The sequence below is a fragment of the Danio aesculapii genome, chromosome 25 (assembly GCF_903798145.1).
Source record: "Danio aesculapii chromosome 25, fDanAes4.1, whole genome shotgun sequence".
NCBI classification, from domain to species: Eukaryota; Metazoa; Chordata; class Actinopteri; order Cypriniformes; family Danionidae; genus Danio; species Danio aesculapii.
Genome location: NC_079459.1, coordinates 5,182,539 through 5,207,635, shown reverse-complemented (window position 1 = coordinate 5,207,635; position 25,097 = coordinate 5,182,539). Strand labels below are relative to the sequence as shown.

Sequence of the window (25,097 nt, the reverse complement as noted above, 5' to 3'; positions counted from 1 at the left end):
AGAAAGATAGATAGATAGATAGATAGATAGATAGATAGATAGATAGATAGATAGATAGATAGATAGATAGATAGATAGATAGATAGATAGATAGATAGATAGATAGATAGATAGATAGATAGATAGATAGATAGATGGATGGATGGATGGATGGATGGATGGATGGATGGATGGATGGATGGATAGATGGATGGATGGATAGGCAGACAGACAGACGGGCGGAAAGATAGACAGACAGACAAACAGTTAGAAAGATAGACAGACAGACAGATAGATAGATAGATAGATAGATAGATAGATAGATAGATAGATAGATAGATAGATAGATAGATAGATAGATAGATAGAGATTAACAGAAAGACAGGCAGATAGACATTTTATTTGTTTTCTCCAACACAATGAAAACATACTGACTAGAATAACAGTGGATACACTTCAGTCCGCCAGTATCTCCGCGCATGCGCGGTAGTGCAGAGCATCATCCGGGTTTTTCGCAAGAATCCCTCTGAGAGGAGGCGGGAAATGGCGTCCCGAGCAGCTGTAGCAGATCTATCTGTCGTTCTGTGACTCACACTCAGCGGAGAAACTGACCGACAGACGCTCTCGCGGGCCGCGGCCACTTCCACAACCACCTCTACACCGTGTCGTCGCGACCCCTGGCATGTAAGTGTTTAAACAGCATCTATTTTGATCACATACATGCAAAAATAAATATTTAACCCTACGCCACGGTCGCAGTGCTTTGAAATCTCGCGTCTTCACGACTCGCCCCCTCCGTACTGAAAACATGTTCTTCATGCAGATGAAGACGGCCCGCGCAAATGTTCTATTATACAACATTTATATCGGTGTTGATTTTTTTTAAATAAAACTGAAACACAGGATAATTATTAAAAACCTATCTTTGTCATTTTCCTCTGCGTGTTTACAGTGTAAAGCAGCTCGTGCGCGGGTGTCGCGAGACAGCCAACAAGTCATCTGTTAGCGTTAGCCGCTGACGTTCAAACACCCTCGGAATCAAACATTCCCGTACACATTTACGTGTTATAGTGATGGAAAAACTGGCCAGGGTATTCCCAAGTCACTTGGCCTATTTTTACGTGCCACCCTTGTTGGCGGATTTATTGTTATTTTCTGAAATACACAAACCGATTGTCCTGCTAACTTGCGCGCGACCATTTTTTAGCTTAAATAACGTAGCTTGGAGGCGCGAACTGACAACAGATTCTCGGATAGGTAGTATAAGGTAGTTTATTTGTATTGACTCCAGATTATCAAACGTTGTACACTAAGGAAATATGCTGGAAGTGATCGACAGGTAAAGGCAAGCTAGATTTGTTTAGATTTAACAAGCAAAGCAGACATGATTCACCCCCGCCCACTTCAACACATCTGAATACTTTCACTAGTTTATTTCTGCTGCACATACCGATGCGCTTATGAAAACACGCTCAATATATAAAAATCACCTGACGATTTTTCTACACATCATTATCATATGGGTAACGTTATCAGTGACTGTAGTGTAAATCCTCATCAGCGCACTCTGCAGCGTTTGAATCTGGTTAAATATTTAACACGCGGGAGTTTAAATTTACGAGGTTTTTAATTTCAGACCGAGAAGTATTAGAGCATCTTATTAAATTATGTTTCTTGGTTTTGTATTTGTTTATATGAGACTTCCCGCGTTGGTGTCCCCATCAAATTCGTTTTATTGAAGTCATTATATACATAATAAATATTACATGTGTCTGCTGTAATGCAACCTTTATGAAAGTGAAATATTAACATACAAGTTTTGTTATAAATGATGTTTGTAAGAAATATATATGTAATTATACCTATTCATAGCTGATACATGTAATTATAATATATAAAGGACATTTTCGCAGCAGTCATCTTTAAACAATGACATTTATGCTAGTCATTTGGTTTTATTAATATAAAACTAAACAAATCACATTCTGTATGCAAAAATATAAAAACAAGTGTTGTACTTTTGTTGTTTTAAAGTTTAAAAAGCCCATTTGTGTGCGACCTTAGACCACAAAAACAGTGTTTCGTTGTATGGATATATTTTTTGCATGGGTAAAAATATCAAAAAAATAATATCAAAATCATTAGAATATTAGGTAAAAATCATCATTTATGAATATATATTGAAAATTTGCTACCAAAAATATATCAATTAAAATTTAACTACTTTAAAGGTGACTTTCTCAATATTTAAAAATATTTGAACTCTCCGATTCCATATTTTGAAGTGTTATCTTGGCTAAAAATTGTCTTGTCCTAGCAAAGTATACCTTACATGAAAGCTGAATTAATACATCCATTCATTTAATTTATATATAAACCTCTGTTTTAAACAATTGACTAATATTACTGGCTATGTGGTTCATCATTTTATGCAAAAAATAAATTGTGTGTGTGTGTATATAATAATAATAATAAAAAAATAATAACAATTTATATATATATAATACATGCATACATACAGTTATTAGCTGTTAATTTTTCCCAATTTCTGTTTAACAGATTTTTTTTTTCCCATCGCATTTCTAAACAAAATAGTTTTAATAACTCATCTCTAATAACTGATTTATTTTATCTTTGCCATAATGACAGTAAATAATATTTGACTAGATATTTTTCAAGACACTTCTATACAGCTTAAAGTGACATTTAAAGGCTTAACTAGGTTAACTAGGCAGGTTGGGGTAATTAGCAACACAATCTCATGGCAATTCGTAACTTTTTGATTTAATTTAAGCATATGATTCAAGTTATTGTATAACGATGGTTTGTTCTGTAGACTATCAAAAAAAATAGCTTAAAAGGGCTAATAATATTGACCTTAAAATGGTTTTTAAAAAATTAAAAGCTACTTTTATTCTAGCCCAAATAAAACAAAAGAGACTTTCTCCAGGAGAAAAAAAATATTATCATTTCCTTGAAAATTTGCTAGCTCTGTTAAACATCATTTGGGAAATATTTACAAAAGAAAAAAAATTCAAATGGGGGGCTAATAATTCTGACTTCAACTGTGTGTATGCATGTGTGTGTGTGTATAAAATAAATTAATTCGGTAGAAATGCAGTTTACAAGATAAGACAAAGTTTAAAAGACAACTTAAAAACATAACAGTAAATCACAAATACAGAGAAACTATAGTCTTTTTTTTTTCATGGCTGTATATATATATATATATATATATATATATATATATATATAAAGCAAGTCCAGGCAAATGTCAACCTTGCCATAACAAGTTGTTTTACTTTTTTTTTTTTTTTTTTTTAACCTTGCCTTTTCAGGTTTTTTGTCTGGGCTTGTATTTGACAGTGCAGTAAAATACTTAAAAATGTCTCTGTTAATGTTTTCAAACAATTATATTTGACTTGCCAAAGTCACACACTTTCACATCTGTCACATCCACAACGGAGAGTGGTCATCCATAACGAAGCTTTTTCATCAAATGCAAACATATAAAATGAATCATTTTGTTCAAAAGTGAACAAACTCTTATCCTTTTGATGAGCATAGTTTCTTTTTGGTTGTGGAGTTTAATTCACAAAATTTCTACGAAGCATGTTGTATATTGTAAACTCACCGACTTTTTTTAACATCCATAACGCATGTTTATTTTCCTCATTTAAAATATAAAAAAAGTTTTCAGATTGTAATTTGATCTCATAACTCTGTGGTGAGTAGTTTTGGTAGATATAAATGGATGTTTCAATATAATGTTATTGTATACTTTCTATGTGAATTTATGTTTTGAGTTTTTACTGCAAATGCCACACGCATAATGCAGGAATTTCTCATGAGCAATTCCAGCTTTATGCATGTGACATTTGCAGTAAAAACTCGAAACATAAATCCACGAGAAATCATTATAATCCTACAGTGTTATTATTAGTTAAATTTTAAAGTACATTTTTATTCTAATTAGTTATTGCAATTTGCATTCCAATATATATTTTTTAGGGGCTTTTGTCACTTTTTGGTCATATAATGAAAGACTGCACCAGAGAATCTTGCAGCCACGGTCAATGTCTGGACCACCGTGCAACGTATTGCAGAATGTATTGTGCTAGACCTTGGGTCACAAATATATCACTAAATGACACCCATTACCGTTTGTTAATCTCAATCCCATATGCAAGATTGTATGTGTCAAGATGTCAGCTAGCTGTCGGCTTTAACCTATCATCTTCTTGAGATGTTTGCTGGTGTTTTCCCTCTCTTTCTGTGACGCTCTTAAAGAAAGCCAGTAGGGTGCTGTGGAGACCTTTCTTGTCAATGCCTGCAGGAGAGAAATCCCATTGTTTCTCATGAGTTGCCATGACTGACCTCCGCAATGGAATTCCTCAACAGCTGAATATATTACTTTCCGTATTAATGTAGCAGGATTGAATTTGCATGGTGCACTTTTATAGTAGATCATCTGTATTTTTTTTGTTTTGTTTTTTTTCCCAGTCTTACATGTGACTTTTGGGACAATGAGGCTGAGAGTGCGTAAAGCATCTCAGCAGCGGAGCGCCACCCCGTCCGCCCGGGCCACCAAGACCAAGAGGAAGCACTCCGAGGTGGAGCACAGTTTGTCCACTGAAGACGCCAAGATGCAGAAGCGAGACACGGGCATTTTCTCCACCATCAAACGCTTCATCAGAGGCAACGCCGTCAAGGTTTGCATTGAAAACCATCTCAAGCTCAAGTTTGGTTGGATATCTTTTTTTTTCTTTTTTTTTAAATTTTGTTTAGATTTATTGGCTTTCTTTGAACTTCAGCACTAAAACATAAAAGGAAAAAAGAACAAACTTAAGGTCTTTGCACACTGAAGTCTGAAAATTTTTTTTTTTGTATTCATATCTGAAAAATTCGTCACTTATTGGGTTGGGTACTGAAATCCGGTACCAACGTAACTGATATGCACCGGACTAAATCAGTATATGAATTTCGGTGCCTAATTTTGGTGCTGCTCCAAGGACTTAAGAAGCATCAAGGGGTACATCAAAGGCACACATAGGTGCGCGATGCTACACCATCTCTAAATATTTAATTCTAAACAACTGTAAGGAATATGGACAACGTCGTCGACGTTAGACGTTCATTCTTGTTCTTAGGGATGTATAGAAGGCATTGCATGCAGTACAGCACATCCGGTGAGAGACTCTTCAACACGCATGATTGCATTAATCAAATTTTCTTAACCATAGAACTAAATGTTCTAAAATATGGCAATATTTTACAAGCAAGGATTCTGAAACACCAAGGTGAAGCAGATGCTTTACACAAGTTAGGTGTAAGGGGGGGGAAGCATGTCAAACTTAATGAAACATTTGAGGGTGCATGGAATCAACTTAAAGGCAGTGGGATGTCTTTTACAGCTTGCGACATCATCATCATCAATACTCCGATTTTAATATGATTAAGACAACAATCTGATCAAGAGTCTACCATGTCAACAGCGAAAATGTTTTTTAAAGGACCACAGACACCCGCGTCACAGTTTTCTTTCCATTTGGTGTGCGGTAACTAATTCCATTAAACCAACACTCTTCCAGCAGTGCTTACTTAATACTCGCATCAAATACCTCAGTTTGTCACGGGGCATGAATGAAATGTTGCTGAATGAAAGGGAAACTGCTGAACTGCAGTTAAAGTCGAAAAATGAAACTGAAAATGTTTGTAGAGTCGCAATAATAGTAATAAAATAAATAAATACATAAATAAAAAAGCCAGAAAAACAATACATAATTATTAATTAAATATACATACATACATGCTTGCTTGCATACATGCATGTAGCACTTTCCAACTGTGAAAAGATACATAAAGAGTATTAATAATAGACAACAACTAGTTTTATTAGTTACTAATTTGCGTGTATTTGTTATTATTAATTAACAATTATTTCAACTATTCCGATATTTCGAGTGAAAACCTCAACATCGCCTGAGATTAAAAAAAAGTTTTTGTAGTTTTCATTACATTGACGTTAGTTAAATTAACTGGAGAGAGTCGGCCAGATTAGCATATGAAAATGCTTGCTTGAGATCAAATCATCTACTGTAAATGCTGTGTTGAGCAACCACTCCCAATACAACAATCTGAGTATTCTTAAAGTTTAAATGATAAATTATTATTCACAGTATTTTTGAGGTGCCCACAATTTCAGTAGTGTGCATGTTCATTATCATGATATATCAAATATCAGCGTCTAATATTTGAAGTCTGTGTTTTTACTTGCAATGGAAGTTAGCAGGAGTCATTGGCAGTCTGTCTTTATGTCAGGTGGAGCAGTGCACTCCTGCGAAGAGAAGCCGCATTGACTGTGATTCAGACAGTAATCTGATCACATCTACTCCGACTGGTGGAAACCTGCCCAGCAGAGCAAACCCCAAAACCCGCAGGAAAGGCCCGGTCAATGGAGGTAAGAGATGCTCAGCAGGGCTTGAATCTTTTTTTTTGTTTTGTTTTGTTTTTACTTATAAAAAAAAAATATTAAAATAAACCTTTGGTGTTCCACAGAATCATACATTCATAGATTGTACACACTACTACAAAATTAATTATTAATAAAAAAAATTAGACTAGGGTTTGATGTTTATTATAAATCTTGTTTGTAGTCAATTCCACTATAGTTTCAGTTTGTTTTGCACTTATCTTTCATTTCTTGTTTTGCTTTAAAATAGAAATTAAAGCTCTGAAGTCACTGTTTGCAATTTTAAGTTGTTTTTGTTTATGACTTTTTGCTGGCCCTGAAAAAAACTAAATCAGTAATTTTTACTTTATTTTTTTACTATATTCTAACAAATAAGCTTATGATGACACTTTCGTTGTAGACACCTTGTTCAATTCCAGAAATGTGCGTGTATGAGAATGTATCAGAAAATACAACATGAAGCACTAGTAATAATTCAAGAACAAAACAAATTCTAAGCAATAGCTCAAATATATACAATACCACAAAGATGCATATTAAACTAACAATACTTAATGATAAACTTTTTCAGTAGTTGAGATGCAGAAAATTAATGGTCAATTGTAAATGAAGATGCAGTTGATTCAAAATTTGTTGATTTTAATATTGATTCTTCCTTTTTTTTTTTTTTTTTTTAATACAAAAGACAAAATCTGAATTAGGAGGATGTTTACTTTAAAGGTCCTGTGAAATTAAAATTTACTTAAATTTACTATTTTCCCAAGTGTATATAACTACTGTAAGAAAATATCAGCATTTGGTACATTCTTTCAGTATTATCTTTGCTTGAACTGACCCAATCTAATCCTGTTTATATGAAATTAGCATGCTCCCGAGCAAGTTTGAGCTACCAGAACTGTTGGTATGACAACAACTCTTGGGTCAGTTTTGAAAAACGAAACGATCCTGGATCTGGTCAATAACTAAATTCAGCTAATTGAGTAATCCACGTACGAAGAACGGACCCCAGAACTCATAACGTCAGCCAATCGTTGTATTGCTGATCATAATTTCGAGGACCGATAGATCTGTCCTTCACAACAGACTCCACGATCTCAGATCAGTTCATTCAGACATTTTAATCTGATTCGCGAACTTGTTTGAAGAACCTCATTAGCCAGAGATCAGTTATCAAGATTAAAAGATCCAGGATCTGCCAAATCATCTTAAATCATTTAAGCGAGCTATGAAGAACGGACCCCTGCTTGTAATTTAGCTTTGTTATGAAGACTGTCTGTTTTCTTGGTGTTTAACATTTTCATGCTCTTTTGCTCAGATACCATGACAGGTCAAAATAAACCAGTGAAGCCCAATGGGAAGCTGGAGGTGCAGGTGGAGACTCCGAGCAGTCCGCCCCGCACCACTCTCCTGGGCACCATCTTCTCTCCTGTTTTTAGCTTCTTCTCGCCTGCCAACAAAAACGGTAAGCACCTGTGAACTCACTTGTCAGCTGATGAATGTTTTGTATGTGGCTAAGAGACACCAAGATATTTATGACCTTGCCATTGAGATCTTATTAGTTCCATCCATTCATGCATTTTGAATTCATTTATTTATTTAAAAGAAAATTGTGTATGAAGTCAACAGGAAATCATTGTTGACAATTTATTTTCTTTATACATGGTCTTGTGTATGAATTCACAAGGTATTAAAATATTTTGGGCTGTTGAATGCTTGATGCTGATGGACATACTGATAAACCGGCAGGTTTTTCCAGGCAGGTTTTGACAGTTCCATATCACTACGCTGAATGATTATGCATTAGTTATTTCATTGCCTGCTAAAGTCACATATTTTATTACAATGTGAAAGTTTAAGACAAAACGTTTATAGTCAAAATAGTTTGGATGTTTTTCAAAAAGGTATTACCAGGAAGAATTTTAAGTTATTAAATATTGAGAATTGAACAATTATATTTAATTTTTAATATACATTTTATTTCTTTATTTCTATTTATATATTTCAGGGTGTCCGCTGGGTATTAAGAAGTATTAATGTCTTAAATTACAAAAAAAAAATTTTTAGACTTAAAATCACTGAAATACTGTGTTGTAGGTCTTAAATCATTTTAAACGGGTCTTAATTTTGCTTTGTCTAAATAAAGCTACTTAATCAGGGCGACATCCATCCAATCACCAACAATACATCTCAATAAAACCTTTTTATATTTATTTATTTTTTTTATTGCTAAGAGTTGAAATTAACAACAGCTTTTAGACATATTTACAGCAAATTCCCTAATCAGTGAAATAAAACTAAACAGTTATATGATTCCTCATGATAATACCGGGCCATTAGAAAAAATCCTTAGTGTTTATTCCTGTATAGGTCTAAAATTTCATTCTTAATGGTCTTAAAAGGTCAAATTTATTTACTTTTATGAAACCTTCAGAAACCCAGTATTTGTTTGTGTTAGGGTTGGGTCAATTGACGATGCCATTGCCAATGGCCGATAGATATAACGATGTTGATCTGGCATCGCGATCCTCCACCCCGCACTTGTTGGCAGCAGCAATCCGCTCACCAAAACTACACACTTAGGCCCCATTTACACTAATACGTCTTAGTTTTAAAAAAGCATTTTAGAACGAAAGAACGAATCCACGTCCACACTGGAGTTTCACCTAGCATTCCTGAAAGATCTTCGTCCACACTATGCCGCTGAAAACGCACATCACGTGACCACACACATTCTGTCATGCGCTGCAGCGTCTGAGCTCCAGTAGTCAGTGGGTACTTTTTAGCACAAAACCCCAGAGAGCAGTGCACGTGTGACAGTTTATCAAGGATAAACCGCTGGATCGTGTCTCACTATCTTTGTTAAACGTGATATGAATTTAATCTTGTCTCTATCTAACGACTCTTCTGTCATTTGAATCTATCAGGTAATGTCACAGCATCAGTACACTGCTTCATTCTTTCACTTTCATGATTGTTCTTAGTAATTTTAGCAAAAACCTCAGATACTGTTGGTTGGTTGCTGTTGTGCACCTTTTTTACCAACCAAGTTTGTTGACGCCATTATAAGGACACAGATCACTTTGCCTATTCATGCCAGAGTCCTGTGAAAAAAGTGATTGACAGGTGGTAATCTGTGTGTAACTTATCTTTATTTATGATTTGGTTATCGGTAAAACAAAGACCATGTGGGTCAGGTAGTTGAACCGTTGGGCTACAAATAATTAATTAATCATGAATTAATTATTCACAAATAATGAATTCGCCACCTACGACGACGATGCCATCGTCCATCGCGATGTTTCACATTAGGCATCGTACAATGCCAAATTGGTTGACATCACCCAACCCTAGTTTGTGTATCATCTTTTTTTGAAATACGAAGTTGTTCCTATCATGTAATATTTTAATGTATATTGCTGTTGCCATGAAATAGTGTAAATTGCTGATGTACAATAATCAAACAAACAAACAAACAAACAATCACATGGTTTGGGTGAGATGTGTAAGAAACCGGTATTACACACAGGAGCTGTTTGAGGTCAAAAACTTGACAAGTGTCTTGAAATACAACAGCTGAAGGGTGTCTTTGTGGGGTAACTGTGGTTTAAGTGGAATAATTGACAAAAATAAAGTACACCCAAGCAGATTGCCATGCATTTTACTGAGTTACTAATGTTTGAGGGAAGCACATTTATCTAAAACTCCTTTTAATAAGTAACTAAGTACATTTATTGAAATTAATTGAAATTTAAGCATTTTGTTAATCGAGGTTTTGGTTTTAAGCCATATCGTCCAACCCTATGTGACGCAGTATTACATTATTTATATAGTGGGGATACATCGAAATGAAAATTCTTGGCCAAAACCTCAAAAGAGAAAAGCAAGGCAGAAAACTGAAACACCAAAAGAAAATATGCCAATTATTTGCACTGTTCCATTTACGGCTATGACTATGTACTAACCTTACTGTAATGAAGGCATAGCAACAGCATGCATTAATATTAAAGTTTAAAAATAAAATAAAATGTTAATTTTGTGCTTGCTATGGTTTCATTACAAAACCCATAGTTTAACTGTAGTTCATTTTGTGGTTACTATGGTTTACTGCGAAAATCATAGTAAAAAAGTGGTTCATTTTGTGTTTTCAATGCTTTCACTATAAAAACCATAGTAAAACTATAGTTCATTTAGTGTTTACTATGGTTTTACTGCAAAAACCATAGTTTAATTATGGTTACTACAGTAAAGCATGGTTTATTTTTGTAAGGGTGATTAGTTAAGAAGTTTGTTGCTATGCTCGTAATGAAAACCCTTACCTCATGGCTTTTTTCCCACTTTTTAGTTAATTTACTTAAGGACTTTCATGCAAACAGGCACTGATCTCCATCTTTCCACGGGTTCTCCGCGTGTGTGCTGCTTTATTTCCGCATCCAATTGGTATTTTCTTATTATATTATTCTACTTTGTCTATATAGACATGCAAACACTTGTTTGTAGAGTAAGTCATTTGACCGTTTTCTGCCGTTTATTATTCCGATTCAGTTGCCTATGGGAAAAATTACTAGGAAGTTCGAAAGCAATCGCAAATACTAGCGCACTTGCGCATTGAAGAATAAGGTCATTAGGTCAAATAGACACACCAATCGGAGTTCAGACAAGCATGTGCAGGCCGAGGTTTCTGTTTGCGTCATCAAAAATACTATTTCGTCAGTGTTGTTTCAGTGATGATAAATCTTTTGTCCGAATCATTCCGAATACTTTATGCATCCTATTATATAAACAAAAATTGAATGATAGTTCATATAATAAATCTTAGAGCAATAACAGCACACAGTTATACATTTGTGGGGCTCAGATGGGATTGAGTTAAGCTGATGTTTGCAATAGCAGATACCCATCCAGATAGTGCCTGCATCAAATAAAATGTGTTCATTTATGCATTTACACAATGAAGGGATCGTGTGCGTTACTCAGCAATAATCAAGATTTAACCCAAAGGCTTGTTTTCATTGGTAGTTCCTTTGATGTTATAGACCTCAAAATCCAACTAAATTCTAGCTCTCAGATATATAATGAACAACAAATTATAGAGATAAAAAACATTTAAAACAACTTGAGAAGTAACAACTGGATCATTGACTGTGAATGCTGTTTTGTGTTTTTTAAAACCAGATGAAATCTATATATGAAGCAGTATTTTTAATAGAGCTTAAGTTCAAACTTCAGTGTTTCTGAGCTAAAGACTCTTCATCACCATTCTGTACCCTCATGTTCAGGTGCGTTCAAATCAGTGCCACCTGCTGCAAACTAAACCAAAACATTGCATTTATTAATGAAATTGCAGCATTTTTAATTGTAAGGGCTGTTTTTAATCGCCCTGTCCTCGTCCTCCAGCTACGGCAGGCTCCGATTCCCCAGGCCAGGCGGTGGAAGCTGAGGAGATCGTGAAGCAGCTCGACATGGAGCAGCTCAAAGAAACCCCGACCAGCACTATCACGGACGGCCGAGACATGACCTTTGACCCTACACTAAACCCCAGACCGCTGCCTCACATAGACACAACGGTAGAGGAAGGAGAGATCGTCACAGAGGCGGATATGCCACCTCTAACAGGTGAGTTTCTGGGATGTAACGATGTGTATATATATATATATCTCGATATAGCACCATTTCTGTATTAGATCAGAAATAGTTCTTTACATGTGGCTAATGTAAATAAACTAACTAATTTGCATTTTAAGGTGTAAATACTCCGAAATTTACTCATTCATATGTGATCGTACTTTTTTTGAGCAGTCTTTTTGAGATGTAACAAATGTGACCATATAATGCATCACAATCACATTTACATTTTATTATTATTGTTATTACAAATGTTTGTTTTCAAATTAATAGAAAAACAACATTCGCAAAATGACAAAAAAAAGACAAACAGAGGAGAAAAAAGAAATGAAGAAAAGGGTTCAGGCACGGGTTGTTTTAATTAGTAACAAATTATTCTAGACGGTGATTGTATTTTTTACTTTATTTAGATCTATTTAGAAGGCAAATGTTTGATTACATTCATTCATTAATTTTCTTTTCGGCTTAGTCCCTTTATTAATCCGGGGTCGCCACAGGGGAATGAACCGCCAACTCATCCAGCATTTGTTTTATGCAGCGGAAGGAAAAATGTTTGATTACAAATCAAATATAAAATGAATATAGCTAAAGTATAAAACGCTTTTAAAAACTGATTACACGTCAGACATAAATACTGCTAAAGAAAATGCTAAATGTAAACATTGTACTTTCAAGATGTCCATTTTCTCATGATGCTGTTATTCATATTTCTTTTTGCATCTCAGTAATGGCTTGTAATATTGCGCTCGTATAAATGATGAAAATGTATTGCCATAAACGATGTATTTTGCCATAAAATAATCAGTAAAGCGTAATATGAAAAGATGGACTTAAAAAAAATATATATATATTTAATATAAAAACAACCAATAAAAATCAGAGATACACACATTTAGATTATTATAAATGAATCATTGTAAATATACTGATTGTTTTTTATAACCGTTTTATCCACAAATGTTGATTGTTAAATGTACAGTTTATTCTGATTTTTTTAAATATTATTATTATTATTATACTACCATATATTATAATCCTATACTACTATTTACTGTGTTTACTATGTTTTATATATATGTATACATGTATATTATTTTAAATGTAAACTTTATAAATTATTTGGCAATACATTTGTCATGCCAATGAAGCAATTATTGAATTGAATTTTATATATTAATATTAAGAGAAAGATGTTTAACTTAATGCACAGCTCTAATAACAATGCATTTTACAAAGGTACTTTTAAATTTACATTTAGTCATTTAGCAGATGCTTTTTTTAAGAAAAAGCAACTTACAATTGAGGAGGCATTCGTTGATTCATCAAGAAGAGGCAATACACACAAGAAGTGCTGATTATACAGAGGAACTTTTTATTGCTCAGAGAATTAAGAGCTTGAGTAAGTGTGTAAGAGTGTTTCTACAGGTGGTTTGTCAAGCCCACTCACCTGTGTGAAACACTTATTTTTATTTTAGATATATGGAGTGATTGTAAGTAAGTGTCTAGTGTAAAACTGGTGCAAGTGTCAGCTAAAATGAAGAGTGCGTTTTCAAACCCACTCATGTTTCATGAAAAATGAAATGCTTCACACATGATATTGAGTGTATTGGACCAGTAGTTTTCAATTGTGTTGCACACTGTATGTTAAAGCATAAATGTGTCAGTCCTCACATTTCTCCCTCTTGGTCAGCTGTAGGATCCAACAGCAATTACCCAGATGTCCCCCCATCACCTCCTGCAGAGGGGACTTATGAAGAGGACTGGGAAGTTTTTGATCCGTGAGTCAAATTTCAGCGCTTGAATTTAATAGAGCGTCAGTGAATGGAGCCATATACTCACATGCTCACCTCTGTCTACCTTACAGTTATTTCTTCATCAAACACGTGCCACCGCTGACCGAAGAGCAGCTCACCCGTAAACCTGCGCTGCCTCTGAAAACCAGGAGCACGCCTGAGTTCTCCCTTGTTCTCGATCTAGTGAGTAGTCATTTGTTTACACATTAATAATAAACGATCTACATGCACAAAGCAGACTCCATGAAATGAACCCTAATTTTGATAAAAGAAATGTTTATAAATTCTCCAACCAATTGGCATCATTTTTTAACCTGCTTTAAAATCCACTACTCTATGATGATATACAAGTTTTTAATACTCTGAGAAATATGCTTTATTTGTAAAATCATTTTAACAATCAAGACTGTTTTATTCAATTGTGTTGGCTTTGATTCTGTGAGAAGCTTATTTTATTCAGGTCATTCTTTTTAAGTGACTTTTAACACTGTTAATCCATATAGGCCTGTCATAATAATCAATACAGTGGTCCCTCGTTAAAAGCGTAGCCCGCAATAGGTGAAATCTGTGTAGTAGTCTGCTTAATTTTTTACAATTCAGTGCTTCCCACACATAAACTTTACTTTCAGCCAGCAGCCCAGATATATTAACAGTTATTATCATCATTTTACACTTTCTTTTTTTTTTTTTTTTTGGGTCCGCCCAATAAAGCCAAACACACGCGATTGATTGACCAGTGGAAAATCTACTCTTGCTCTGCATGTTTTTTAATGCTCGTTCTGTGTGTGCGAGACCTGTCACCACTCCCACAATCTCACGTGCTCTGCAGACCCACAGAGATGCGCCTATAACTCAGATGAAAAAAAAAAATGGGATTCGACTTTTGCTTTCGCTTACTAAAGTTGCTGTTATTTTTAATGTGTTTTTTAATGTGTTTTTGCATTACTTTTTCACAACTGACTGCGCACGCACAGCTGCGAGAGAAACATTAAATGATTAATTATTTATTAAACGACTCTGATAAACTTTACTAAATATTCAACTATTCAACTAATTTGCCTTATTTAAATAATTACACTTTTAATTCTAGTAATTATAATTTTTAGCAATATTTTTTTCTGTAATTCCTCATTTGCTGTATATTTTATTAATTTAATGATGTTAATATATTACATACTTTATACATGTCCAAAATGCTTTAACAATACTGTAAATGTCATGCCAATGAAGCAACTGTACAGAGAGAGAGAGAGAGAAGCCTTTACCTGTCAGTGGGTGCACATAGCATAAAAGAGAAATAGTGGATTTCTTTTATTTTAACAGCCTTTTTAAATAACTTTTAACCCATTGATAAGAAAAGGTGTATAACAGTGTCATCATAATATAAATATAGTTAAAAACTACATAATTTTTTTGTTTGTCACTTGTATTTGACCATTTGTGTGCTTTGGGTAAAAGGTGTGTTTTAATCCGGCAACCACTGCGAGTATATTTCAAACCTGTGGGAAGCACTGAAATTATTATAGATGTTTTAAGGCTGTAAAACCCCTCACTACACACTTTATTTACTTTTTTTTAACTTTTTTTTCTCTTGTTTAAATACTCGCGTAACTTCTACCTTCCTTTAGCATGTCCAGAAGAACTTTTTGTGTGATGGTTAGCAACTTCCACTGCCTTTTGGGTGCTACCCTGAGTGTCTTTGACAGTGCAAAATCTTTTGACGTTGTGGGATTTGTTATTGGGGAGAAAACCTGCAATCATACTTGCAGCATTTCAGTCATGCTGCAAGCGATTTGAAGATTTATATCAATTTGGCAAGCTGAACACATTCTGTACTGTACAAGAGACATTGCACGGAGGAGATTGATTGACAGTGGTTTACAGCTAATCAGGGCACAGAACACAATGCGCTGTAAAAAAAAAAAAAAAAAAAGTATGTCAAATTGCACAAAAATAAATTCGTGAAGCCGCAAAAGGTGAACCACGTTATGGCGAGGGACCACTGTATATTAAATCATCACACTTGAACATGATCTATTTTTAGTAATGCCATACACATAAAAAAAGAACAGTGTCAGCAACATTTTTGCTGATTGCACAGCCTGTTAATTCATCAGGTCTCTAATGGTGGTGTAAAAAAAAAACACTATCTGAATTGATCTGCACCGTTAATGCCAGCTTATTGTGGTGTCAATGTTGTCGCTTTTTTATTCCAGGATGAGACTTTGGTTCACTGCAGCCTCAATGAACTAGAGGACGCAGCCTTGACCTTCCCTGTTCTTTTTCAAGATGTCATTTACCAGGTACAGTACCAAGCATCTAAAGCAGTGTAGTAATCAATATCAGTGTTTTTGTGCTGGGTTTTATGCAGCTCTGTAACACAGAATTGTTTTCTTATACCTAAAGGTGTACGTCCGGTTACGGCCATTCTTTAGAGAGTTCCTGGAACGCATGTCTCAGATCTATGAGGTATGTGAGATGTTTTCTGTTGAGTTCTTTATTTTTAGTTTGACATTATTAATTAAATCTTCAAATAGGCATTTGATTGTGCAGTTAATTAACATGTTATAAAAGATGACTAATAAATATGTGAAGTTGTCTGACAAAAAATAAGTATTCAATGCATCAAACCTGTTGAACTGGTTCAATTCATTCCGCTAACAATGGGTTTGATCCTCTAATAATTGCGTGGGTTATTTTTATTTGTTTGCACACCAGAGCTTCTCACGAATGATCTCCACTCAATTTAGAATGCATGTATGCACATAGAGGCTGGTTCTTTAAAGCTAAAGATTGCACTTATTATCTCCCTGTTCAATCCTGCCACGGGTTTTTCTTTTTCTCTCGAACTCAATTGTCTTGCCGATGATGTTGTGTACTGTTTTCACCTACCTGCCATTAATGAAATCATCTGTAATTATCCATAGATTATTCTATTTACTGCTTCCAAGAAGGTGTATGCTGACAAACTGCTGAACATCCTGGACCCTAAAAAACAGTTGGTTAGGTTAGTAATTGTATTTTGTACTATTGAGTCTAAAGTGCATATTCCGTTTTTCTGTAATATTGTTAGGTGTGATGGGAACAAATTAAGGGTGTAAAAGTACAGCACAATGTTTTTATTAAGGGTAAAATACTCTATAATCACTAAAATCAACAATAGAGCTTGAACTGTTAAATGAAGTTACTACTATTTTTAGATATAATTCTGGTCACGTTTTATGCAAACCTGTAAATTTACATGAGTAGGGCTGCAACTAACGATTATTTTAATAATAGATTAATCTGTTGATTATTTTTGGATTAATTGAAGAATCTGATAAAAAAAGAAAAGCATTAATTTTAACCCTTTATTAAAAAACAGAACTAAAATCTTTAGAAAGTGCACAAACATGTTGTCCCTGAACATCCCTGAGCTTTTATAATAATAATAATAAAATAAAAAAACTTAGTAGTTTTGTCCTTTTTTTTTATTTTATCCAAATCTCTAAAAGAAAAATCTTAAATTAAGATACATACTAGACACATGAAATAGTCTTCTTTTCAAAAAAAAAAAACTTAAGTGATTGTTCGCTTAAAACAAGCTAAATTCTTTGCCAATGGGGTAAGAAAATGATCCTGATGATATTTAATCTCAAACAGACCTTTTAAGCATCACTTCGTTTTCTCATGACGTTTTTCTTGTCTTGATTTAAGATTTTTTAGATATTTGGAAAAAAGGCACGTGAATAAAAACGTGTCTTCGCACTTTGCATTGCAAGACTAAAGTAACTCTACCACCGCTGCTTTACTACTGTTATTGACCTTTTCACTGGTCCGTTTAAAAGATTCTATTTTGAACTAGAAGTGAGTTTTGTTAATGTTTCCGTGGCGATGCGTCGGTTTATCACCTGACACACCGCTGTAAGACAGATGTATCCCCTTTACTATGCTTTTCTGTTTTAATACACAATATTCACTCGCTTGCCTCATTATTTCATCAACTACCTGATATTCAATTCACAAAAATGTTTGAGTGTTTTTTGTTGAATAAAAGAACAGCCCTGAGTGAGAAGCAGCCGTCTGCCATTTACTTTTTGCTAAGTACCTGTCAGCGATTTAAAAGGCATTATAAATATTGTTTTTAGTTTTTTAAAGAAATAACATTATTCCTGTTTTTAATTCTGCCACTATGCTGACACGCAGGCATTTGTAGCCCCGCCTTCTTTTTAAAAGAGCCCAATCTCATTTGAATTTAATGCGACAGTCACCAAAACAGCACAATTGGGATCAAAGCCTGAAAGGGGCTGCTTCAAAGAGTTATAAAACATTTGTGAGTTATTTTGACCTGAAACTTCACACACACACTCTAGGAACACCAGAGACTTATTTTACATCTTTCAAAATGTGCATTATAGGGCCCCTTTATACACATTCTGAGAAAATTCATTGTTTTTCCTAATCTTAGATGCCTTTAAATCTATTGTAGGGGGCTCAAAATAATATTTAAACACACTTTAATAGTTTTTTTTTTATTATTATTGTTAACATTAAGCTCAATATGTCTTTTTTTTTTTTGGTGATGTCTCAGGCACAGATTGTTTCGTGAGCACTGCGTGTGTGTTCAAGGGAACTACATTAAAGACCTGAACATCCTCGGCCGGGACCTTTCTAAGACCGTCATCATCGATAACTCTCCGCAGGCTTTTGCCTACCAGGTTTGTGGACATTCTGCTCTGTTGTTGTGCTCGTGGTGGGTTATTAGTATGTAAAGCTCTGGATGTGCTTCTCTTGTTGCAGCTTTCCAATGGGATCCCCATTGAGAGTTGGTTTGTGGACAAGAATGACAATGAGCTCCTAAAGCTGGTGCCGTTTTTGGAGAAGCTGGTAGAACTGGTACGTGCATCGTGTTTTTTGTGTGTGTTGCTTTTTAAAGGGGAAGAATGTGGGTTTTTGTTTAGGTTTTTCATTTTCATAAGATTTTAAGTGGATTTAATTAAAAGTAAAAATATCGATGCAATACTTGGAGATTAACCTCAATAATTTTCGCTGTTGCAATGTATATTACAAATTCACAAATAACGTTAAAGCCATTTTACAATGACATTTACATTCTACCTCACAGTATCAAAGTTTATAATTGGACATTTACCTAATAGGACATTTAAACCACCAGGAAGAGTTATATTTTTTTAATCAAAAATAGAACTAAAAAATCATATTTAACTTTGAATAAATTTTTGTGTGAATTTTATCTTTATATTTGTCTAAGTAACTTTTTTTTAGTATAATACGAATTTGTTTTTATTATGTAATATTTTAACGTATATCCATTTGGCCATGAAATGGCCATAAGTTGCTTATGTGGCAATAAATATGTAATAAATAAATAAATAGGACATTTAATAGTATATTACCTGACAAAAGTCTTGTCAATCCCAGTTGTAAGACCAACAAATAATAGTAATATTAACAATAAACATTGAGCATGTGTATGGTAAGATGGAGGCATTGAAGATGAATCCAAAGACTCTTGATGAACTCTGGGAGTCCTGCAAGAACGCTTCCTTTGCCATTCCAGATGACTTTATTAATCAGTGATTTGAGTCATTGCAGAGATGTATGGATGCAGTCCTCCAAGCTCATGATGGAGTCAGACACAATATTCATTCTGTTTCCACTGCAGCATGACTTTATATTTTATACTGGACATTATTTCTGTTCAGTGACAAGACTTTAGTCTAAGCAAAGTCAGACCTTACTGTCCTAATGAAATCATTAAAAATCTAGGCATGATCATTATTTATTTTGGTAGAATAGGCAAAATCTAGAGGCATTTACCTTTTATATAAGCTACTTCTGATACCAAATAATCAACAAGAAGTCAAGTTATTATTTGATCATCTTAAAGCTTAGATAGGCGACAAGACTTTTTTTGGTCAAGTAGTGTATAATAGGGCATTTCTATTCCTTCCATATTGGTTTGGAAAATCCATGTATTGTCTGTTACCATTTGATTATTAATATGATTTTTTTTTTTAAATAAAATGCCTTTAATGGTATACATGATGACTTCAGTATGTGAAAACTTTAGCAAAATGTAAATTTGTAATTTATTTTTGAGAAACCAGTTATCTGTCTTTTAAAAAACCTGTAGGGCAGTGTTTCCCAACCCTGTTCCTGAAGGCACACCAACATTACACATTTTCAAGCTCTCCCTAATCCAACACACCTGAATCAACTCACCAGAACATTAGAAGACACTCCAAAACCTGAAGTGAATGGGTGAGATAAGGGAGACATTCAAAATATGTTCTGTTGGTGTGCCTCCAGGAATAGGGTTGGGAAACACTGCTCTAGGGGACCCGGCGCAAGACGTGTTTGGCCTGATTTGTTGCTATTTTCAGACCATCGCAACAATAATCTTTGTTTTGAACCACGCGGTTTAAATGGCAAATCCATTTGCGCCACTTTGTGGACTCATGGGTGTGCTGGTCTGAAAAAGAGGTGTGTTAAGGCACGTTGTTGGCGAGTTGCTATTCTGAGGAACTAAAGTAGACCGCGCCATTGACTAACTAAAAGCTGTTCTAAAGTCCAGCACAAAGCACGTTAGTTATTCGTCTATGAGGGTCCAAACGCTTACACATTGCTTAATACACACAGGATGTACAGCAATACACAAATATCTTTACAAATGACAAAAATAAAGGATTCAAATGTTGCAAAAATTATTATTTTCTACATTTAAAAACCACTGCCTCCATGCCTTTATGTCGGGCTTTTTTCAGTTCATTCATGACAATTTGCATTTGTATAATGGTATTGTTATTAGTAGTATTGTTTATTATATGCATATTTTTATGTGTTTTAATAAAAACAAGTTTAGATTTGTCCACCTGTCGGGTTTTGGAGACGTCTGCATCACTATATGCGGCATAAGAACTGGACGTGTGTTTGGTCATAGCTCAGTTTTCTGACCACACTTCATTAATATTGTTCATTTATTAGTTTACTGGAAATTACAACTGAGTTTAGAAATAGTTTTGAAACAAATCTTTGCACTTAACAAACAAAATATGGATGTCTTCAGTGGAGTGCGTACAACTGCTTCCTTATCCACGAAAGTGAAGGAGTAAAGAGTAAAAGTAAAGACAAAGAGGCCGAATGGAGGAGGCTTATTCTTAATCCTCGAGCTGCAGATTCTCTGTTTAACTGTTTTCTTGCTAGTTAAGTGTTCAGTTTTTCCACTTACTAAGTCCAACATGTAAATAACAAATGAACCATGGCGCAGCGTGACTGACTCTTAAAGGTATTATGAGACTCTGATTGGTTTAATGTACGTTATGCTCAAAACACATCCATAAATCTTTAAGAGAATGAGCACAACCCTGTTAGACCATGCGCTGGGGCGCAGAGCGTTTGGACACGCTTTAATGATTTTGTGTCATGAGCTGTAGACTTTGCGCCCAGAGTGTTAAAATAGAGCCCTAGATCTATAAGTTCAAAATACCTTACACTGAGCTCTAAATCAATCATGTTTTGTTGACTTTTTTTTGTGTTTTTACTTTTAATGTATTTATTTTTTATTGCAGAACGAGGATGTTCGTCCATACATCAGAGAGCGATTTCGCCTGCATGACCTTTTACCCCCGGACTGAAGGTGGAAGCAAAACGAACACTTCTTGCCAACCTGACTGTTTTCAAGCAGTGGGGAAATTCACACCACGGGGAGGGGAAAGGAGAATTTGCCACACACTCTTTGCCATACGGATTTAAACTACAGACTTGCCCTAAAGGGGCGTCTTTTATTCGGGACGGGAGGGAAACCAGGAGGGGGGCGGGGGCTGTAGACAAATGTTTTAAAATAAATGACTCGATGTATGCATACGTTTTCTATACACTCAGACACACACGTTTATGGATCCGATGGCGAAGATCATTTTTTGATTGGTCGCCAGTCTCGGAGTGAAGTTTATGCCTGATGGGGACTTTTATCTTAAAGCGCTTTTGTGCAGAAGTGGACTTTTGCCACTCCTTTTGGTGCTCAAAGGGACCCTCTGCCCTTCCAGGCCACTTCAGCAAGAATAGAAATCTATAAAACACTGATATATACGTTCAACTACGTGTGTATATGTGTATATATAACATTTGTACATATATATTTTTTCCTGTCAAGTTTGTAAAACAACTTGCCCTTTGGTTTTAATTCATTATGCATTCCTTCTTTGTTTTCTTTTCATAGATGAGCTGGCTTTTTATTAATTTTTTTTTTTTTTTTACTCTAGATTTTCTGTATATTTAATGGCCTATCCGTTTCGCTTTCTCTCTCTTTCTCAATCCGGTGACGTGTAATCTAATATCCGGTCATCATATTTGTAAATCTCGACTCTTTGATTCTCCGTCTATAGTTGTGGCTTTCAGTTACTGACCGCTTCCTATCATTTATCCATGTCAGTCCTTAAAATTTGGGGAGTTTTAACCATTTCTTTTTTTTTATATACACGTATAGCTGAAATGTAAAATACTGTATGTGCTTTAAATTGCTTTTCTGTGAAGAAGAAAAAGGAAAAAAATGATGCTTTGTCTCTCTTTCTCTCTCTGAAATGTCCGGTAATTGTAGCACCAGCACATGCATTAGCTTAAATCACTGCATATCTGCAATATTCTGTGTTTATTTCTTTTGTCATCCACCCCCGTTTCTGCTTGGAGAAATGTTTTAGGATTTATCATGTACAGCTCTGCCTACCTCTGAAGGGTAGACCTTCCGTTTCATTCAGTGTTACCCCAATGTTTCTTTTATTTTTACTTCCATGGACATTAATACATGATTTTAATGTACCACATTGAATCAAATGGGTTTTTTCTTTGTCGTTTGGGATGAAAGCATCACTCGTTGCCTTGATTTATTATCTTTTTTTTTGGGGGGGAACGTTCTCATGGTTTTACAATTTCAAAGGAAATGAGACTAAATTTTGAGACTGAGTTGTATCTAATACACATTTCTCAAGCCTTTTAAGACTATTTTAGCCCGTCTATGGCAGCTTTTTTTGTCAATTCAAGTATATGTTCTCCAATAATGGCAGCTTTTTTTTTTTTTTTTGGAAGTGTTAATGTGCTGTCCATTGAATGTGGATCCATTTAGATTTTGAAAATGAGTGTTTCGATTGGACTGTTTGTGTGTTTGGATGCAAATGTCTGTGAATGACGAGGCTTGTTTAAAAAAAAAAAATAGCTGTAAACGCAATGAATGTATTTCAGTGGAGCTTTTTTGCAGCACACGTGAAGCAACAAGAAAACTTTTCTTAAAATCTTTCAGATTATGTGTAATTTCGTATGTGTCCTTACATTTATTTTATTTTTATTTATAAAATTTCATAATTACTTAAAGGTGCATTAGGTGATCTGCCAAAATGATAACCGGTTAGCAAAATATCTTTTAAAACACAGTCCCTCCCTTGCTGTCCAAAGCCACAGATGCACGCACCTTAAAGATGACAGTAGACAACCCACTAGATCAATGGTTCTTAGACTTTTTTCACAAAGTACCATCTCAGAAAGCACTTGTCTCTCCAAGTACCACCATAATGACCAGTATTGAAATACAGTAGCGTAGTAGGTCTAATTAAGCAGCTACAGCTCTGCACAGTTCAAAAACATGGCAGATGAATTCTTATTAGCGCTTTGAGTTTAAGAAAAGGGCATTGCAAATAAAATGGATTATTATTATGAGTATTTATTATTGTCAGCCACTTTAAACATTAAGCATAGTTTAAACATTAACACTGTACTGTGCTTGCAGGTAAAAATAAATAAAATGTCAACGTTTAAATTAAAATCTGCTTTTAAAAGTTCATTAAAATGGCACTTTCTTAAAAAGTAAAAAAAAAAAAAAACTGCTGTACTGAAATATAAAGTATTATCATAAAGTAACCTAACCTTCAAAGCCTGGACCTCATAAATAAAGACTATATGTCATCATATTCATATATAAACTCTTTTTGATAAATTTAGAAATATATGAAGCATGTATATATGACTTATTTGTATATCATTGAAATCTAAGCGTAATGTTGTATTTTAGATATATTAACTGGAATTATGTATTTAAATTAGAAATTAGATCTGCTTACTGCATGTTAGAGTAGGCTATTTGTGTCAAAAATACCAGTGATTATACCTGCAACATTAGGATATGAAAATACTGGATACGCCCCAACAACTGTTACAAATATGAGGAGATTAGCTTCAAATGACAGAATACATAACACATGTTAGAAAATTGAAAAAAGGTTTAGCCTATTAAAATCAATTTACTGATCACATTGGTGTTAAAGGGTTAATTTTGTTACTTCAATTATTCAGCGATTCCTCCGCGTACCACTAAAGGAAGCCTGCGTACCACTAGTGGTACACGTACCACAGTTTGAGAACCATTGCACTAGTTCATGTCTTTCGCTAGTTAGAAAACTTTATAGTACTTTATAATACTACAATTCTGAGTATGCTTAGTGGTGGCCGGTAGCGTGCAGGAATTACACTTATTACTAAGCCATACTTGCATGCTATTTCAGAACGAATATTCAGAGTATCATGGTAAAAATATAGGGAGCGCGTCACTGCTTGTCATTGTTCCAAAACAAACCAATGTGAATATAAAACCAACTTCACCTCTGTAAAGCAGGCTAGGCGGAATATCACTATTTACTTATGTTTTGTTGTTAAACTAAATAAAAATCTTCTTTATCGATGCTGTAAAAGAACCTTATAGCCTGAAAATACTCACATCAGTCTTTCGCCGGGAGATTTCAGTGGCTGAACAACACTTCTGTGCATATAACCCATTCATAACAAGCAATCTACATCAGCTTTGAGTGACTAAAATAGTTTCAAAACAGAACATTACCTGTCTAAAAGAAATACTTCAGCAGTGTTATCGTCCTTTTTCCAGCGTGCAAAAGTACCTGCAATATTGATTCAGGATTTTAAAGTTTTGATTCAGCATTTGTTTTTACTGCTGTGACTGTCGTGAGCACATGCGCGCGCAGATGTCGGATCTGTGTGAACGGGTGCGCAGATGTACAAATCTACATTTGTTGACACAGTTTGGGCTACTTAACAGAATAATGGGAATTATCGGCCGACAAATTTTAATTGGACGAACATTTTTAGTCTTATGCCTGACCCAGAATATAAAAACACATATAAATACATTTAGATCATTTACTTTCATCTAGGTATGAGCCGGTATAAGA

The 25,097-nt window shown here is 34.6% G+C and overlaps 1 protein-coding gene across 1 annotated transcript; it reads left to right on the top strand.

Annotated features, from left to right (window-relative positions):
* Positions 1–487: 487 nt before the first annotated feature.
* On the top strand, positions 488–23,172 carry ctdspl2a (CTD (carboxy-terminal domain, RNA polymerase II, polypeptide A) small phosphatase like 2a). Its single transcript, XM_056451997.1, has 13 exons — positions 488–663; positions 4,483–4,691; positions 6,301–6,439; positions 7,767–7,913; positions 11,846–12,064; positions 13,764–13,851; positions 13,938–14,049; positions 16,083–16,169; positions 16,273–16,335; positions 16,794–16,873; positions 18,437–18,563; positions 18,646–18,741; positions 21,438–23,172. Exons 2-13 carry the CDS (start codon positions 4,506–4,508, stop codon positions 21,501–21,503), a joined length of 1,410 nt encoding a protein of 469 aa, XP_056307972.1. The 5' UTR covers positions 488–663; positions 4,483–4,505; the 3' UTR covers positions 21,504–23,172.
* The last annotated feature ends 1,925 nt before the right edge of the window (positions 23,173–25,097 follow it).

Excerpts from the sequence above, each read along its gene's own strand:
- ctdspl2a (XM_056451997.1), top strand. The coding sequence starts at position 4,506 with ATGAGGCTGAGAGTGCGTAAAGCATCTCAGCAGCGGAGCGCCACCCCG. Across the intron at positions 4,692-6,300 it reads TCAGAGGCAACGCCGTCAAG|GTGGAGCAGTGCACTCCTGC; the intron begins GTTTGCATTGAA and ends TCTTTATGTCAG. Across the intron at positions 18,742-21,437 it reads TGGAGAAGCTGGTAGAACTG|AACGAGGATGTTCGTCCATA; the intron begins GTACGTGCATCG and ends TTTTTATTGCAG.